The 19,538-nt window shown below is 37.8% G+C and overlaps 1 protein-coding gene across 1 annotated transcript in view; it reads right to left on the minus strand.

Moving 5' to 3' along the window:
• Positions 1 to 19,538, minus strand: part of vwa5b1 (von Willebrand factor A domain containing 5B1) — a 76,013-nt gene that overhangs the window by 34,599 nt on the left and 21,876 nt on the right. The window contains exons 8-13 of the mRNA XM_038309204.1: positions 17,374 to 17,550; positions 15,510 to 15,620; positions 8,423 to 8,625; positions 2,030 to 2,144; positions 1,647 to 1,832; positions 1,191 to 1,392 (exon numbers count right to left, since the gene is read on the minus strand). Of these exons, the coding sequence (XP_038165132.1) occupies positions 1,191 to 1,392; positions 1,647 to 1,832; positions 2,030 to 2,144; positions 8,423 to 8,625; positions 15,510 to 15,620; positions 17,374 to 17,550 (994 nt within the window). The remainder of the gene's footprint in view (positions 1 to 1,190; positions 1,393 to 1,646; positions 1,833 to 2,029; positions 2,145 to 8,422; positions 8,626 to 15,509; positions 15,621 to 17,373; positions 17,551 to 19,538) is intronic.

A 19,538-nucleotide genomic window follows, 5' to 3' on the forward strand; every position in this document is an offset into this window, starting at 1 on the left:
CGGTGTCTGTCTCCAACCAAACCTTCCCATGTCCGGGTCTGTCTCTCCAACCAAACAGCTGCCTTTTTAATCAGCGTCCCAGTCGGCACGCTGCTTGGTTGATTGGGAACACCTGTGCCGTTGCTGTGGGCGTGTCCAGGTGTGAGTGGCAATGTGGCCTCCAAACAAAATCCCAAAAAAACATGCAACACACAAAATTAAAAACAAGCAAACAAGTTCAAAAACAAAGAAAATCCAAAATTAGAAAACATTCAACAACTAAACAAAAAGGCCACATTACCACATAAAGCTTATAGTTACAGTGGCTCAGGTTATCCTGAGCTATCTCTATAGTTATGCTGCTATAGGCTTAGACTGCTGGAGGACATAGGGACCCCCATTTCATCATTCTGCTTCATTCTATCTCTATTCTCCCACTCTGCAGAATCAGTTAGTTCAATCTCTAACGTTCTGCTCTCTCTGCTTTTTCTCATAGTAGCTTTGCCTCGTCTGTTCCTGTTTGGCTGTGACTTTATCCTGGAGAGAAATATCAGCTGTGTTGCTGCCATCAACACCTCTGTATATGGATGTTGGAGATCTGCCTGTTTTTCCAGAGTAGTCCTGTTTCTCTCACTGCGACTGGCTGGATGTGCTCTCTTCATCCTCAGACATGGGAGCTGGCTTGGAGCTCGTCCGCCTGGCTGTGTTTCCTTTTACAGCTGCTTTTTCTATGTCTGCTTCTGTCTCCTTGAACCCCAGTCGGCCTTAGCAGATGGCCGCTCACACTGAGCCTGGTTCTGCTGGAGGTTTATTCCTGTTAAAAGGGAGTTTTTCCTCTCCACTGTCGCTACAAGCATGCTTAGTGTGAGGGATTGTATTTGAGTCAATGAGTCGATGCAATCAACTGGTTTTCCTTAGATAGAAAACTTTTAATCAATTTGACCGTAGGATCTGGTGAACTGTAAAGTGCCTTGAGATGAAATGTGTTGTGAATTGGCGTTACATAAATAAACTTAATTTAATTAAATTGAATATTGTGATACATTTTTCTACACCCCCTACTGTCCTTGCATACAGTTTGATGATTCCTGCACATTTAAAACAATACTAATCATCAACCTTTATAAAAATAATCATGGAACTTCTTTGTCAAAGAGCAAAAACTTTACAAACGATGGGAATGCTGACCAATGAAACGTACAGTTCATTACCTGTGAAGTCTGGCTCTGTCATGACAGGGCCCCTCTCCATCATGGAGTCCTGGTAGGAGTCATGGAGCGTGCCAGAGGGTGCTTCCCGGAGGGACCCGTGACTGTCAACTCCTGTCCTCCCCGCCTCCTCTTCTTGCGAGTGGTAAAAGACCGAGCTGTCTGACTCAATGGAGCGCATCATGCTGTATCGCCTCCTTTTATCCTGTTGAGATGTGAAGCAAGTTTCTCCTTCTGACAAGTGGTCTTTTGTTTATTAGATCAAACAATTCAAACAGTTTTATGTATTTTGTTATTACATCTGAGGAAAAAAAATGTCAAGGACAGTCAGAAATAATTTTCATCAAAACAGTTAGAGGTAGTTTTGATGTCAAAAAAGCAATTTGTATACTGGAAAAGGTTATTTTTCTGAACCACACAAGCATGCGCTTAATTGTTACCCTTCATCAGGTGTCTTACAGATTTGGGGTTGTCATGGTAACGAGTGGTGTCGCACACCACACTGTAGCCAATCAGACTGTCCCCAGGAAAGAGGAAGGTGTTGCCAACGGGGGAGAGCAGCACCTCTTTGGTTTCAGGAAAGAGCCATTCAATGGAAATGTCACTGAGTACAGGGGACATGGTTTTCTTCAGTGATTTTATCATCTGTGGAGTTAAAACAGAAATAACATTGCTTCCCTTTGACAGTTTCACAGAGGAAGTGGTGTTTCATATACGATCTTGAAATGGGTATCAGTTGCAGGCTCTCAGTGTGTTTAAATGACTGCATAATGACCCTCCAGTGTCTCTCAGAGTAGCTAGATGTCATGTTATGAGAGACACTCCAGGCTGGAAACGAGTACCTTGGGCTGCAGCCTCTCTCCGTCAGACAGGAATTCAGCTGTTCCTTTGGAAACAGCCGCCAGTCCATGCACGAGCCTCCGGCAAGCATTCTGTCCTATGCCGAATGAAAAACATCTGCGCAGAAACATGAAAGGCAGCACATTCACTACAAAAAATGTAAATCTAAATAAGTAATTTCTTCTTAAAATTAGTGCATTTTTTCTTGAATTGAGGAGGGGAGACACTTTGCCAATGGAACAACACAGTTTACATTTAAAATAAGAAGGAATAATTCCAGTGTCTTATTTAAAGTGCATATTATCTAATTATGTTATTTTAAGAGTAGAATACTAATTCCATATGCAAATCATCTTATTTACCTACTCAAACACTGCAAAAACGATCTAGAAATAAGTAAAAATTTCTTAAATTAAGTGTATTCACCCTTAACTTGAGTAGGTAAATCAGATAGTTTGCTAATGAAATGGGTAATTTTACTCTTAAAATAAGATAATTAGATAATATTCACTTAAAATAAGACAATGCAATTGTGTTTTCTTATTTTAAGTGTAAATTGTCTTGTTCCATTGGCAAAATGTCTCTTTTACCTCAATTCAAGAACAAATGCACTTATTTTAAGAAAAAGTGACTTGTCTAGATTTAGATTTTTCCAGTGAATTAAGAGTAAATACACTTAATTTAAAGCTACAGTGTGTAACTTTTAGCGACATCTAGCGGTCAGACTGCAGACTGCAGCAACATGAACATCTCCCCCCCACCTCCTCTCCCTCCCAACAGTACGGCGAGCGTTACGGGACAAAATGTCTTCCACGACGTCCGCATCACCTACCTTCTCAAGTGATGAGGTTTGTTTACATAGATAATTTTACAGATAGTATTTCATTAGTTTGTGTAGGGTATAGATTTCATGTAGACTTAAGATAATAAATATACCCGGTTTTTTTTTCTACATCGTTGTTACATTTTTGCGATCTCGCAATCACTAGTTTGTTGGCTCTGCGCTGCCGTAGCGCAAAGATGTCTGCCTCCATGGCTGCGAGACCCGCTCCTATGTAATTATAAATAACGAATTCTAAGGCAACGCAAATATTAAGGTTAAGAGGCTGAGCTCGTAGATGATGATAAAATAACATAGTTATGTATAATATACAGTGACGTGCGGTCAGGGGAGGCAGGTGAGGCAGTGCCTCACCAGCCATCATGGAAAGAAAGAAAATATATAATCATAAAGTAATTTAAATTGTTATATTCATCCGGTGGTTTGTACTAAAAAATATTCATTTTTCATGTAGCTTCACCAATTTCGATTTTTATTTGTTCAAAATCGCTGAATTTTCTTATTTTCCCATTCAAATGCTTGGAAGCGATGCCGGTGAGGCAGCAGCGAGCTCTGCCTCACCTTGGATTGCGCAACCCCTGGCTCTGCGCTGGCTGCAAAGCGGAGAGAGCATGTTGCTGTACGGCGTCAATAAAATAGTTTAAACAAATGTAATATGTGAACTTATTTCTAATAATTTGGCTTATGTATATAATGTACAGAGCTTTTTGTCACCAACTGTGTTTGTGTAACGTGTTTCGTGTAATGAGCGATTATAAACGGCAGAGAACAAGTTCGAGGTGAGGCAGGCAGTTCTCTTGCCTCATGGCAGGGGGTGCTCAAGAGACTGAAAACATAAGGCAGGAACAGGACGGATCAAGGAAGGCTTTCTTCCCTGGCAGTGATCTCCATTGAGACAGAGAGACTTTTAAAACTGAAGGAAGATAAGGAGGACTTCTATTCATTTATAAGTAAAGGTAAGACAGTAATAACATTTATTTTGTTTTGTTTTTTAAGGAAATGTGTGTTTTGTGAGCTACAGTTTGTATGTGTAAGGATGCAGAAGTGAAACATAACCTGTAAACTGCTGTCAATCTATGCATCTATTTGCAAATCTGATTCTGATGACGTCAGTGCCTCACCAGCTATGAACCTCACCGCACGTCACTGATAATATATTACATTTCTGACTGTATATCCCTGTAATTATTACACACTGTAGCTTTAAGAATTTTTTGATTTTTTCTAGATCGTTTTTGCAGTGTTCAAGGATAGATCAAGAAATTTATGGGTACATACTTTACATAGAGACACGGGACATGCAGAGCTGAAAAATTGACCTCAACTCTGGATGTTTTTTAACCTTTTATTAAACTACAACCTCATTCTATAGAGTTCTTTAGTGACAAGTTATGGGGTAAGCTGTAAAATTAGACAAAATATGGAAAGTAAGAAGAAAAATTATACTTTTAGTAATACAAATAAAAATAAAAAGGCACTACAATTCAGCTGTAAGTCTTAATGTGTATGGTTTTCAGATGTATATGTCTGGGTAGTGAAAAATCTGTCCATTTCTGCTTTGTCATAATAGATCAAGGTATGCCTGCTTGACAGGGTCTCTACTCTGACACATGAATATGACTCGGATCATCTGCCTCTCAAACTCAAGCCCTCGGTTGTTCTTATTTCGCAACTTTGCATGTAACTCTGCCACAACCCACAAGAATCCAATAGCCAAGTGATTAGGACAACTGTGGAACAGAATGCCATGCTAACGGTGCATCATTAGACGTCTGTCAGTGCTTGTGCTGAAGGAACTCTAACTTATTTTCTTCCTAATAATACCCTGTATTTTACTTTTAACAAACTGACCAACTTCCTTGTCTCTGGTGAAGGAAAGTCTCTACATAAAAAGTCATAAGTTAGCCTCGTGAGACCATCCTGATCTTGCAAGCTTTCAAGGTTTCACTCGCAGATCAGTCTGGAGACTCTCCGTTAAAGAAAATTTGGAGCCGTTCACCAAACGAACGTCCAATCAGCGTTGGCTTTGAGGCGGGTTGAGGTGTGAAGCAACGAGAAGTGCGACAGTTCAGTCTAAAGAACATGGCGGCTTCAGCCGATGAAACTAGCGTTAGTGTGGCTATCGAGCAAGTTTTATCGGAATTACAGAGTATTTCTTCACTGAAAGAAGAGCAAAACACTGCTCTGGAGGCTTTTCTCAGAGGAAAAGATGTTTTTGTTCTTCTCCCAACTGGTTTCGGCAAGAGTTTGATCTATCAATTGGCTCCTCTTCGTCGTCGCTCTGTTAGTACGTCATATGCTTCCTTGATCTGATTGGTTTATTTGGCCCGTCTATCACCAACATAGGCCAATCAGCTAACCAGTATTTTCGCCCCTTCCCAAAATTACCTTAACGGAAGGTTTCCAGATGGATATGCAGCGCAAATCAAAGTAGTATGCAGTTCTTCATATATACACACATCAATTTCTGACATTTTGAATTGGAAAAAGCTTCCTGGATGGGAAGCGAAACGTCTTCAAACTTGAAAACTAAGTCCAGTAGATTTTTTTTTTCCAGCTTTTTTGGAATGCCGGTTAGAAGGGGTGTTTCATCCATCACACAGTTAAAATCCAGACTTTAGTAATAGAAAGATTCTTGTTTGATCTGGTCCCTTAGAAGCATATAGTGATAATGACCTGGTAAGTGTTGATGAGTAGACTGAGCTTTCTACACCTAATGCAATTATCCAGGGGGAAGTCATCCATTAAAAGGGAGAAGACAAAAGTAAATTAATTCCAGAACGGCTCTGGACGGGGACTTCACAGCGTGACCCTTAAATGCAGGCGGCAAAATGAAACGATTTCCTGGAGCGCGGCAGATTTGTGGTGTCACTGTCTCTCCCTCTAAGTTGACAGATGGTGTTCACATGCTGTTTTCTTATTCCCTCATTCTAGCATCTATTCACACAGCTTTGTTGTGGCTTAGAGCTGCACAGATGTTTCCCCCAGGATAGACCTGTGATGTTGAATGTTTGTAAGAGATAAAATGAGCTGCAGGTTCCGACATTTCATTTTAACAGGATCTCCACATTATAGCCATATTTACATTTTAATACCCCAATAGAGAGACATGAGAGATTATTTTGGCGGTAGCTAAGTCATTGATTTCTCTTGTAAGGCATGAAAAGTGATGAATTTAGATATGCCTTACCACAGTGTTTTTGGATGTATTATACTACATTTAAAAACCAAGAAACTAGTGCCGTGCAGATTGACCGGAGGACAGTCCATGACTAAAGCTGTCCCAGGAGATTTGACCAATCTTAGTATCTCATTAAAGAGAGTAATAAAGTGTTGCATGTGGACCGTTATCATGGTAACAATGTAGAAAGTGTAGTGGGCATGTTTATCATAAGAGCTGCGGGTGATATTTGTGACATCATAAACACAGTAGAAGAAGAACAGCTAAGCCTACAGGCTTTAAAGATCTTAGCAAAAACCTTTTAATCAAAACAATTAAAAAAGACTAAAGAAAGAGCATGCGGTTAGCTTTGGCGAAAGCGAGAGAGGGTGGACAAATCGTCACAAGATGATAGAAAAATTAAGACTTATGTTCGCCGCCAACAGTTTTAACAAAGGTTCATCCAAATTAAAATGTTTTACAAGAAACTAGTGACCTTTAGTTTATATTTTCAGAGCAAAGAGTTGAGTTGCTAATTTATTTTAGTTCTTTTCTGAGCAAAGACGTTGAGGCTTAGATGTGCTTATCTACTCAGTTTTGATATTAAAGCCTTTATGGAAAAAAAATAAATTAGTCAGTGGAAACAAAACCGGCCCCATTAATTAAAAATAATGTGGAGGGAAAGATAATCAACTGGTTAAATATGGCATTTGGCAATATGGTAGCTGTAAGAAACTAGTTAAATGTTTTATAAATTTGAAATATTTACATGTTTATACTAGAATGAGCATCAACATATAATTATAAATATATATATATATATATATATATATATATATATATATATATATATATATATATATATATATATATATATATATATATATGTATATGTATATAAAGCTATTTACTCATATTCAATTATTCATATTCAGCTATTTACTTCAACAAAAAACTAATATTATCCTATATATATATATATATATATATATTAGTATATAATAAATATAGGATAATATTAGTTTATATATATATATATATTCGTAATATATATATATATTAGTATATTATATATATATATATATATATATATATATATATATATATATATATATATATATATATATATATATATATATATATATATATATATATATATATTATATTAGTATCCTCAGAGTAGCTTTGCCTCGTCTGTTCCTGTTTGGCTGTGACGTCATCCTGGAAAGAAACATCAGCTGTGCTGCTTCCATCAACACCCTTGTTTTTAGATGCTGGAGATCTGCCTGTTTTCCAGTGTGGTCCTGTTTCTCTGACCGTGACTGGCTGGATGTGCTCTCTTCGTCCTCTGGCATGGGAGCTGCCTTGGAGCTCGTTTGCCTGGCTGTGTGTTTCCTGGACGGGGCCGCCTTTTACAGCTGCTTTTTGTATCTCTGCTTCTGTCTCCTTGAACCCCAGTCGGCCTCGGCAGATGGCCGCTCACACTGAGCCTGGTTCTGCTGGAGGTTTCTTCCTGTTAAAAGGGAGTTTTTCCTCTCCACTGTCGCTACAAGCATGCTTAGTGTGAGGGATTGTATTTGAGTCAATGAGTCAATGTAATCAACTGGTTTTCCTTAGATAGAAAACTTTGTATCAATTTGACTGTATGATCTGGTTGAACTGTAAAATGCCTTGAGATGACATGTGTTGTGAATTGGAGCTATATAAATAAACTGAATTGAAAATTGAATTGAATTATATTAGTATATAATATATATATAGGATAATATTAGTTTTTTGTTAAATTAAATAGGTGAATATGAATATGAATATGTGTAAATAGCTTTAAAAAATGAAACCCTAATGTCCCACTTTTTTATTTAATCTAATTACACTTTATTCCTTTTTATCTGAAAGATGTCCCCAGACTCTCTTGCAGAAATCCAGTCTCCTTTCTTTTATTAATTCACATTTTCTTGCATTACTGCTGAAAATGACGGGTATATTAGATAACAGGTAAGATGATTTTTGCTGTTATATTTGGGCAAGACGATGGCAGCATCATGCCCTGGGTACTGTTTAGATTTTTATTTGTAAACAATTTTAACAGTTTTTAAATTTATCATTTTACTTCCAATTTAATTTACCTTTTTTGCACAACTTGGTGCTGGTCTCTCACAAAAAAAAAAAAAAAATCAAAAACAAAATAAATTCAAAATAAACTCTATGGGAGAAAATGTTTAACGGTACAAACAAGCATAGAAACAAGCATAACCTTGATCATATGTCAAAGTGTTTACGGTCAGGGAGAGCTTTAACAAGAGAGCTTGTTGTTATTTAGTATTGACAACATGCCAAGCAACATAATTTATCGATCTGGATCACAAAAGCAGGTGGTTTGACAGTAGTTCTTGCCTGATATAGCGTGCATGGCTGCGGATCAGCTCAATAACCCTTCCCGTGTTGCTGACTGCACCGTCTGTGAGCAGGAAGAGCAGCCTGGGGTGACCGCTGAACGTGGGCTGCCTCATAATCCAGGTGAGCGGCGCCAGGATGTTGGTTCCCCCCATGTCGGCTCTCATCTTCCTGATGTAATCACAAGCTTGAGCCAGGGCCTCCTGGATGATGAGGATGAAGAGGAGTTAGGTCCCACAGTAAATCATATACCAGTCTTATATTTACATTTTATCACTGCTGCAATTTTAAAATGGAAATGTCTTGAGAGCTGTAATGAACAAAATTTCTTTTTGTATACTCTGGGTGTGTACAAAATGACAATAAAGCCTGCCTAAGTCTAGGTCTAAGTAAGTCTACACTGCAAAAAATGTATATCTAAGTAAGACTTTTTTTTCTTAAAATAAGTGCATTTTTCTTGAATTGAGCAGGTATGTGAGACACTTTGCCAATAGGATAAGACAATTTACATTTAAAATAAGACAAAACAACTGCAGTCTCTTATCTCAAGTGCATAATATCTAATTTTCTTATTTTCTGGGTAAAAACGCTAATTCCATTGGCAGATCATCGTATTTTCCTACTCAACTTTTAAGAAATATTTACTAATTTTTAGAATGTTTTTGCAGTGTAAGTTACAGAATTCTTATGCTTTTATGCAGAACATAAACCTGAAACATTTCTCCTCCTTTAAGGTAAAACCTTTTGCACTTTTTAAGGGCCTGTGTTAAATTTTCAGGTTAATAAAAGCTATTAAAGTACAACAGAACTTCAAATTTGAGAAAGACTCAGTCTTGATAACTAACCAAAAACAAAAATCATGCCTATCGATTATACGTATAACTCCATGGACGGTTCTACAGTAGATAGGGACCAACACCGATTGATGCCCCTGTAGGACTGGCCCTGGCCCCTGTTGTGGCCCCTGTACTGAAAACATAAATGAAAACATAAACAAAAATTAAACAGAAGACTTTTTTTTTTTTTAAATAGATCTTCCCTTGATTGGAGAATTTAATGAATTAGACCATTTTTCATTGGAATTAGATTATTTACATTTAAAATGGGGGAAAAATCCATTATTTCAAGTGCATAATATGTGATTATCTTATGTTTAGGAGCAAACATTAAACAACATTATTACCTGCTCAAATTAAAGGCAAAAACACTTATTTTGAGAAATATATACTTTTTTTCTTATTTTTGTTTTTCTAATTGCTAACAGACTGAAACTGATTCAGCCCCCATTAAAAAACACTGCCCCCTGTAAATTTCATCAGAAGAATTGGCACTAATAATCATTAGATGGTCCATTTTCACACCTGTTCATTAGAAAGCTAGTGTGAAGTTTTCTTCTTGCGCTGTGAAGCCAGAGTTAGATAAATTAAAAGCCATTTACTTCTAGAATCCAGCTCTGTGTTGGTTTTATTTAGCAGACAGTAAATGGGGTTACTGCCTGGAGGGAGAGGAGGCAGACATGCGGATGGGACTAAAAACCTATGAGACCCACGTTAAGGTCTGAGGCCTGCATGCACGGGTCATGAGTTTCACCTCTTTATATATGCTGCACCTCACCTGCCTTTCAAAACCTCATCAGCACGGCATGTGTGACTGGAAAGGGAAAAACCGGTGTGGCAGAGAAAACACAACCTTTTCCTCAAGCTCCCATTTCTCTATTGATTGCTCGGAAAATCTGCCCCCCGCTTTTACTCAAAACATTCTGTCAACTCGGAGTTAAGCGAAAAAAATAAATAAATAAATAAAAGCTCCTTTTGAGTAAAATGCTTTTAACTCTGGAAAAAATGACTGGGCCATTTGTTCCTGTGCAGCCAGCCATTGCTTGGCTCACACAGGTGTACCACTTATCGCTCCTTTATAGGTAGGGATGTTTTAAAGCAAAAGCATTGGAGAAAGTCCAACAATGCCAGAAGGTCTAGTTGGTTAAATGGATCGGTTGGTGCAGGGCAACTACAGCCAAGAGAAATAACACAATTCGCTTTAATGTCACTCAGTTTTATTAGGCTGTGGTGCTGCAGTCCGTTACTCAGGCACACACTGACAATCAGGAGGTCAAGATTTTTAAAAATCAACAATCAATGCTGTTCAGGTATTTCACTCAAGCCTAAAGCCCTCATATGCAAAACCATAGCAAATAAAAAAAATAAGCAAAAGAGATTAGAGCGAGAGGCCGGTTGGAGGGTAGAGAAACTGACTGATAGCGCTCATGAGCGTTTGAAACCAAAGTGAGACCCGGGGAAGCGTTAGAGAGGACCAGAGATGGGAAGTAACGAAGTACAAATACTTCGTTACTGTACTCAAGTAGATTTTTCTGATATTTTTACTTTACTTAACTACTTATTTTTATGGCGACTTTTTACTTCTACTCCTTACAATTTTACACAAATATCTGTACTTTCTACTCCTTACATTTTAAAAAATTGGCTCGTTACTTTAGTTTTGAATAATTTCAATGGAGTTACCGTTATTATTTTTCACGTCATCAATACCAAATTAAATTTAATTGGATGGGAATCTACGTTGCATTTGACGCACCACTACAAGATGAATCGACAGATTCGGCGGTATTCATTCGCGGCAAATCATTGCAGCTTGGTGGCGGTGGCGTTAGCATAGTAGCATGGACGACGAGATGATTGAAAATGAACACAACGGAGATCTAGTCCTATTAGCAGACATCCATTTAAAATGTAGGCAATGGCATTAAAAGTGGTTTCTACTTTTACTTTTATACTTTAAGTAAATTTACAAGCCTGAACTTTTTTACTTTTACTTGAGTAAAGAAGTTTAATCAGTACTTCCACATTTACCAGAGTATTTTTTAACACAAGTATCTGTACTTTTACTCAAGTACGGAAAGTGAGTACTTTTGCCATCTCTGGAGAGGACGAGTAAAACCAAGAGGAAAGCACAGATTCTCACTGTGTATCCCTCATGTTTCCTTATTTCTCACTAGGTTTTAAAACGCTCCAATGCAGTCACTTGCACCACTTCTAAACCAGTCTTGTGCAGCATTTTCTCTAAACTGTTGCTTGTCGCTTTGGCGTTTTATACAGAGGGAGAAAGTAAAGATGAAAGCAGGAGTGGAGAGGAAGCGGATTATAGAAGAGAAATTAGTGTACAGTGCTATAATGTTATATTGCAGATAAGACATAAAACTTGTGGAGATAATGTGGGGGATCAGATGCTTTGGAGGTTAGATCAAGGGCCCCCCCCCCCCCCTTCCATTAAAATATTCTATTCTCTTTCCTACTATTTTATTTTGTTTTTTTATTAAAACGGCACTGCGTTTCATTGTTAATGTTAAGCTGAACACTCATAAGAGTATATTGATAACTGTTCTGGCTGAGAGATTGAAATGAGTTTAGAAAGGGATTTGTTTTGAACAGGCATTTTAGGGCACCCTTGGGTCCAACGTTTCCTGTTGGTGAAGAAGCTCAGTAGTTGATAGCAGCCATAGTGTGTGATGCACGTCAGATATACGAATGCTGTTTGTATTTCCAGAAGAAACGGGAAAGTTAAAAGAAAGTTTGCAACCACTGCATGTCTCGACGTCACTTTGTTCGAGTGTGCAACAATAACACTAGCATCCAGCTAAGGCAAAAGCTTTATGTTTTTTCAAAGGATAATGCAAATTCTAGAATGTGGTTAAAGAAGATAGCATGGTAAAAAAATATATTTACAGCTACAAAGTCCATGATATCAGATTGAGCACTTTATAAACTTCCTAGCATATTATTTCCATATTAGACTCCTCATTTTATTAAATTAACCATTATATAACAACATAAAATCCTGTTGAGATTAAGAATACAGTTTGGGTATATTAGCACTTCCCAAGCATAGAAAGAGTTAGTTGATATATTTATATTCTTCATGTCTTCAAATGTTTACCATGCTTCATTAAGATTCATCATAAACTGTAGAGCCATGACATCACTGTGACCTTTACTCTCAGGTGGGATGGCCTTCCGTCTCTATGAGAAGGCAGGGTCACTGGTACACTTTTATTTTCAATGCCCCTCTTGGATTAATTACACAGAAAAGCATGGCTTCTTCTGCCCTGAGATCCTAAGATCAGCTGTTGCTCGCTGTTCCTTTTGCCCGCACAGAACTAGGGAAGCAACCTTTAGCTACGCAGCTCCTTGTGTGTGGAATTTCTTACAAAGAAACTGGAAGTTGACTGAGTTTTTATCTTTAAATGCTTTTAAGTTGAAAGTGAAAGAATTTGAAGCAGCCTCAATGATCTGTAATGGTTTTATTTGATATGTTTTTTTATGTACCTGTCATTTATTTTAATGTATCTCTGTTTATTATGTAACTTTGCTGCCTCTTGGCCAGGACTCCCTTGAAAAAGATGGGGTTTTTTAATCTCAATGGGATTTTTTTTTTCCCTCGTTAAATAAAGGTTAAATAAAAATATTGATGGCAAATGAGATCGCTTTTGGATTTGTTTGTTTTTTTACAGAATTGGAAAAGAAAGACGCACAGAGTCAGAGCGGGAACCTTTAGGTACACTTTCTGAGCAAAACACTTCAACTTGTTGCATGCTTTAATTGGGAAAAATAGGGAGATTTTTTTTTCATCAGTGTATCGGCTCAAGGGCTAATTTGTTATTTACTGTGTTGTATTTTATACCTTATTCTGACTATTTTTTTTTTTTTTTACATTCACATAATGAATTTAAGGAAAAGAAAAAAGGTTTAATTGTTGGAATCAGCACCAGAAGGATAAATAATAAGACAGTTGCACTGCAGAGCGTTTAGTATGCAGTATTACAGATCAAATTAAAGAGTTTGTAACACTGTCTGCCGCCACTAATAGGAATAATTGGCTGTTGCCATGAGGAAAAGTGGCCACAACTACTAAATAAGAACATCAAATTCATGAGTGAAGAAAACTATCAAAATTATAACCTAACAAACAAGTTGTGTAATTTGATACCAGCAGAGATACAAAGGAGCGCACAGAAAATTAAACATGTGGGGGATTTATTCCACAGCATCTGGCAACAGACATTTATCTCCCACAAGGTTGCTTTTTTTCTTTCACAGAAAAATTTGGAGATAAGCGGGAGAAATTACTGATTCATAGCTCGGCTGAGATATCTTAAAAAATAGTGAGTGTCCCGCGTATATCGGGAGAGTTGGCAACTATGCTGTTGTCTTTCAAGATCTGCATCACAAAGCATACATCCGTATATATTTGCTATGTCCCCCAGGGTAAAGTATTATAGGGAAAACAGCAGCATTGCAAGAAATTCAACAGACTATCACCAACAATGCAAAAATTGAAATCTAAATATTTCTAAAAATATATACACATTATAAATATTCATTTATTCTTAAAACAAGTGCTTTTTTTATTGGGAAGGTGAGACTGTTTACCAATGGAACAAGATAAATCAAAAAAGCATTGCATTATCTTGTTTCAACTGCATATGATCTAATTATCTTATCTTAAGAGTAAAATACTAATTTCATTGGCAGACCATCTTATCTAGCTACACAAATTAAGGGTAAATACACTTTATTCAAGACATTTTTACTTATTTCTAGATCATTTTTGCCATAAAACCTAAGTTATTAGAACATTTATGTGTGCATTTTTTTTTTTTTTTTTTTTATATACATATCTTTTTTAACAGCAACTCGTTATGTTTTTTTAGAATGATAGAAAATTCAATTCAATGCAATTTAGTTTATTTATGGAGCACCAACTCACAACACATGTCATCTCAGGATACTTTACAGAAACAGTCCAGTTAGATTGTTTAAAAGTTTCTGTCAGTAACTGAGGTATTTTTTTGAGTGAGGTAACTGTAACTAGTTACTGTTTTAAAGCTACAGTGTATAATTTTTAGCGACATCTAACGTCCAGACTGCAGACCGCAGCAACATGAACATCCCCCCCCACCGCTTCTCCCCCCCAACAGTACGGCGAGCGTTGCGGGACAAAATGTCTTCCACGACGTCCGCATCACCTACCTTCTCAAGTGATGAGGTTTGTTTACATAGATAATTTTACAGATAGTATTCTCAGGCATAATACTGCCATCTATTGTTCAGTACCGTCTGAGTTCATATCTCTCAACTTGCCGTAGTTACTTTCGAGCGTAATGGGCAATCTCAAATCGCTAGTTTGTTGGCTCTGCGCTGCCGTAGCGCAAAGATGTCTGCCTCCATGGCTGCGAGACCCGCTCCTATGTAATTATAAATAACGAATTCTAAGGCAACGCAAATATTAAGGTTAAGAGGCTGAGCTCGTAGATGATGATAAATAACATAGTTATGTATAAAAGATTACATTTCTGACTGTATATCCCTGTAAATATTACACACTGTAGCTTTAAAGTAACTTTCACAAGACATCTTATCGCACAGGTTGGAAACACTTGGTTCCAATCTCATTGGTACCAACTTTGTACAAGTTTCTATTGGGAGTGTCCATCAGATGTTTCCATAGGACCAGATGATTCCAATATTCAACATGTGGTGATAAAACTAAGACCTTTATGCTTCCCAAGCAAGACAGAGTTGATTATATTTAGTTCAATGAATCAAACTTTATCCCTGCTTATTCATTAAAATTAGCTAATTAGCCACTGAGCTAATTACTGAGCTGTTGAACCATGGATTTTTTTTTTTTTTGAGGGACAAACCTGCGGTGAAGGTCATGTTATTTTGTGATTATTATTATCTCCCTTTTATCTCCTCTTTCTTTCATAATCTGTAAAACTCCCTGCATAATTATAATAAAGCAATTTATATGCATGAAATAAGCGGAACACTATGGCAATAGCCCTACTGCTCCACTTGTGAAAGTAAAATCTGTTGGGATCTTATTGGCATCAAGACAATTATTCTTATTGCCACATTGCCAAGACAGTACACATAAAAAAAAAAAAAAAGAAGGTCATATGATTTTAATTTTACTTCATATTGGTTTGTTAATTGGTTAAAACAAAAGCTTAAGTAAGACTGTCAGACTTCAGGTTATTAAAGTACATGCCTGAATTGTTTACTTTTACCTCCTCGTAGTTTTGGCTGGTGGCAAAGAGTGACTTAAAAGTGGATCCAAATCCAACAATGTTGAAAAGGCAGCCAGGCATCAGACTCTTGAGAATAACCACCATGGCATCCTGAACAAAGGAAATCGAGAAAATTGAGAGCATAAATCAAATAGGGTCATAGCTGCAAATGGCTGGCTGTGAGACGAGTGAGCAGCATCACACATTATCATTTCACCAATCACTGCCTCTTCACCAGCTCAAGGGCAGTTTCTAAAATAATACCACTTATCTCCATTCTGATTTGGGTGAGCAGTGCTAAGGCTGCCATGACTAAAACTAGTAGGACTCAAAAATGCTGTTCACACATAGAAATAAAATAAAAAAATCCTTTGAGTAAGGTTCTAGTTTTGCTGAAGAATTTCTTTAAAAGATTTGTGCCAACCCCTATCAAGCTCACACTGGCCTTAAACCAAACTCCACAGAGTCAGACACATTCATTAAAAGATCAAACAAGAGTCTACAAAAAGCTAATGGCATGACTCATTAAAAACCATACTTCAAAGAAAGTGATATAAATAAATCAAACCTTTAGAAGTGGATGGATGGATGGATGGATGGATGGATGGATGGATGGATGGATGGATGGATGGATGGATGGATGGATGGATGGATGGATGGATGGATGGATGGATGGATGGATGGATGGATGGATGAAGGATGGATGGATGCATGGATGGATGCATGGATGGTTGGATGTATGGATAGATGGGTGGTAGATGGATGGATGGATGGATGGATGGATGGATGGATGGATGGATGGATGGATGGATGGATGGATGGATGGATGGATGGATGGATGGATGGATGGATGGATGGATGGATGCATGGATGCATGGATGGATAGATGAATGAAGGGTGAATGCATGGATGCATGGATGGATGGTGGATGGATGGATGGATGGATGGATGGATGGATGGATGGATGGATGGATGGATGGATGGATGGATGCATGGATGCATGGATGGATGGATGGATGGATGGATGGATGGATGGATGGATGGATGCATGGATGGATGGATAGATGAATGAAGGGTGAATGCATGGATGCATGGATGCATGGATGCATGGATGGATGGATGGATGGATGAAGGATGGATGGATGCATGGATGGATGCATGGATGGATGGATGGATGGATGGATGGATGGATGGATGGATGGATGGATGGATGGATGGATGCATGGATGGATGGATGCATGGATGCATGGATGGATGTATGGATGGATGGATGCATGGATGGATGCATGGATGGATGCATGGATGGATAGATGAATGAAGGGTGAATGCATGGATGCATGGATGGATGGATGGATGGATGGATGGATGGATGGATGGATGGATGGATGGATGGATGGATGGATGGATGGATGGAAGGATGGATGGATGGATGGATGAAGGATGGATGGATGCATGGATGGAAGGATGGATCAATGGATGGATGAATGAAGGATGGATGGATGCATGGATGGATGGATGGATGGTTAGTTGGATGGATGGATAGTTGGATGGATGGATGGATGGATGGATGGATGGATGGATGGATGGATGGATGGATGGATGGATGGATGGACGAACGGATGGATGGAGCAACTATGCAATGCTTAATAAGGCCACTAAAGCACTCAATTATCCTTCCAGTTTAACTGGTTTCAAATTTATGATGCGTTCATGAAATGTCTAAACATAACAGCCTCCATAAACCAGTGCTATATATACCTGGGATAAAAACATATAAATCAGAATGTGCCCATCCATTTGCAGAGAAACTGATCAAAAGAAACGTAAAAGATAAAGAGGACATGGCTTGCTGAGGTAATAATACCTTCACACGGTGGATGTTGGGTCCACTCATGCTGCCGCTTCGGTCAATAAGGAAAATGAATTCACCGTGAACTTTCCTCAGGTCCGAGCAGATAGATTTGAGGTCAGGACAAAAGTTTAACATGACCACAGGGTTGTGAAGGATGTCCTTATGCAGCCGTCTGTGAATGACATCTACCTGGATAGATAAACAGAGCGGAATCAGAAATAAATACCAAGGGATTCAGATTCAGGAGATAATAAACTAAAGGCTATCTGCAGGGTATTCAATTTAACATTCAAAACTCTGACGCACAAAAGGGACAAGTGATCAGATTAGACAAAACACTTCAATTATTGAAAATGTGCAGGAAAAGATCAGGCAGAATAAGCCTCGCCTTTGGAGTGTTTCCATGGAAACCCATTTTTATGGCTAAGTGCTCTCTCCTCCAGTTTAGGTCTGCTGGTCACTTAATAACCTCATCATAGCTGGATGTGCCTGGCCCCGTGCAGCGGTGTAATCGAAAACTTGAACCTAAGCCCAAAGCAGCCTTCTGTCCTTTGTTATCAGAGCGTGTTTGCAAACAGCAGAGCGGTTTATTAACAGGTGTATAATTTGATAACTGTGCATAGTGTATACTATACTGTCAATATACAGTATAATAAAGTAATGCCTGAAAAAACAAAATCAATAGCTCCTCATCTTAGAGTAAATCAAAGCTGCTTCTCTTGTCTCTTTCTGATTAAAAGTCTTCACTTTAGGTCCTGTCCCCTCAAGGCCCCCTCCCAAAAGAGCCATTTTATCTGATTGAAGAAGCCTGGACAACAACCAAGACACTTCAGGCAGTGGAGGATGTCCCATGTGTTCCAGCAAATCACTTACTCCATCAATGCTACTTAGCAATTCAGCAATGTCACAAAGAATTGGCTCCTGGTTTTTTGCTTTTGTATAGAGCATATTTAAAAGTATCATTCCCCTACACCGAAACAACTGAGTATATTCTTGCTACAACATCATCAATAGTATATATATATATATATATATATATATATATATATATATATATATATATATATATATATATATATATATATATATATATATATATATATATATATATATATATATATGTGTGTGTGTGTGTGTGTGTGTGTGTGTGTGTGTGTGTGTGTGTGTGTGTGTGTGTGTGTGGGGCAACTCTTTAATTTAGCAATATTTCAAGGTTTTGTTTGTTTTGGCATGAAAATTCAGATCATACTGTAGCATTTCAATCAGTTTATGGTTGGGACCAGGGGCAGATCTACGAGGGGTCAATGGGGGGACAACTGCCCCACCGTGCCTACCCCCTACTTGTATGTCACTGGAATAACTTTGATTTTTAAGCCACCGTTTTCGTCATTATCATGTGTGCGTTTTCTCATCCTTCTTCTCAGTTTCTCCCTGTGTTTTCTGCGAGTCCTTTATTAGAGTAGTTTGGTCCGGTTCGACCCAGTTAAAACAACTAAAAGATACTTCACCGTCACTTAATACCCTTATTCATTATCTTTCAATTTGATTTTGAATTAACTTCTGCTAATAGTGTTAGCTCTATCAATCACTAGATCTCAAGCCTATTATGTTTGTTTTTTTCCAGCAGCTATCTCATGTATAAAGGTTCATGAAAACTTTGAAGTGATGACATAGTGTGGCATTCTCTACTTTTACCAATCAATAACAGTACAATAAAAAAAAAAAAACATTCTGATAAAATAATAATAAAAACTGCGCCTGGGGAGCAGTGTGGGGTTAAGGGTCTTGCTCAGAGACCCAGAGTTCAGGCTGTTGGGATGAAACCGCCTACTTGCAACCTTCTCAGAGCACAAGTACACTGCTCTAACCACTAGGCCAACACTCCCCCCCAATGCAATGATAATGTTAGCCTTCCTATGTTCCCAGTAAGAACTACACTCCAAAAACCATCTAGTAATTAGTATAAAAATGTATTAAATTAAGTGTATTTCCCCTTAATTTGAGTAGAAAAATAAGATGATTTGTCAATGGAATGAGTATTTTTCCTCTTAAAAGAAGATAATTAGATAATATACGCTTAAAAAAAGATAATGTAATTGTTTTTCCTTATTTTAAATGTAAATTGTCTTGTTCCATTGGCTAAGTGTCCCATTTATCTACCTAATTAAAGAATAAAC

Source organism: Cyprinodon tularosa, unplaced genomic scaffold (assembly GCF_016077235.1).
Source record: "Cyprinodon tularosa strain WSP-4 unplaced genomic scaffold, ASM1607723v1 ctg66, whole genome shotgun sequence".
Taxonomy (NCBI): Eukaryota; Metazoa; Chordata; class Actinopteri; order Cyprinodontiformes; family Cyprinodontidae; genus Cyprinodon; species Cyprinodon tularosa.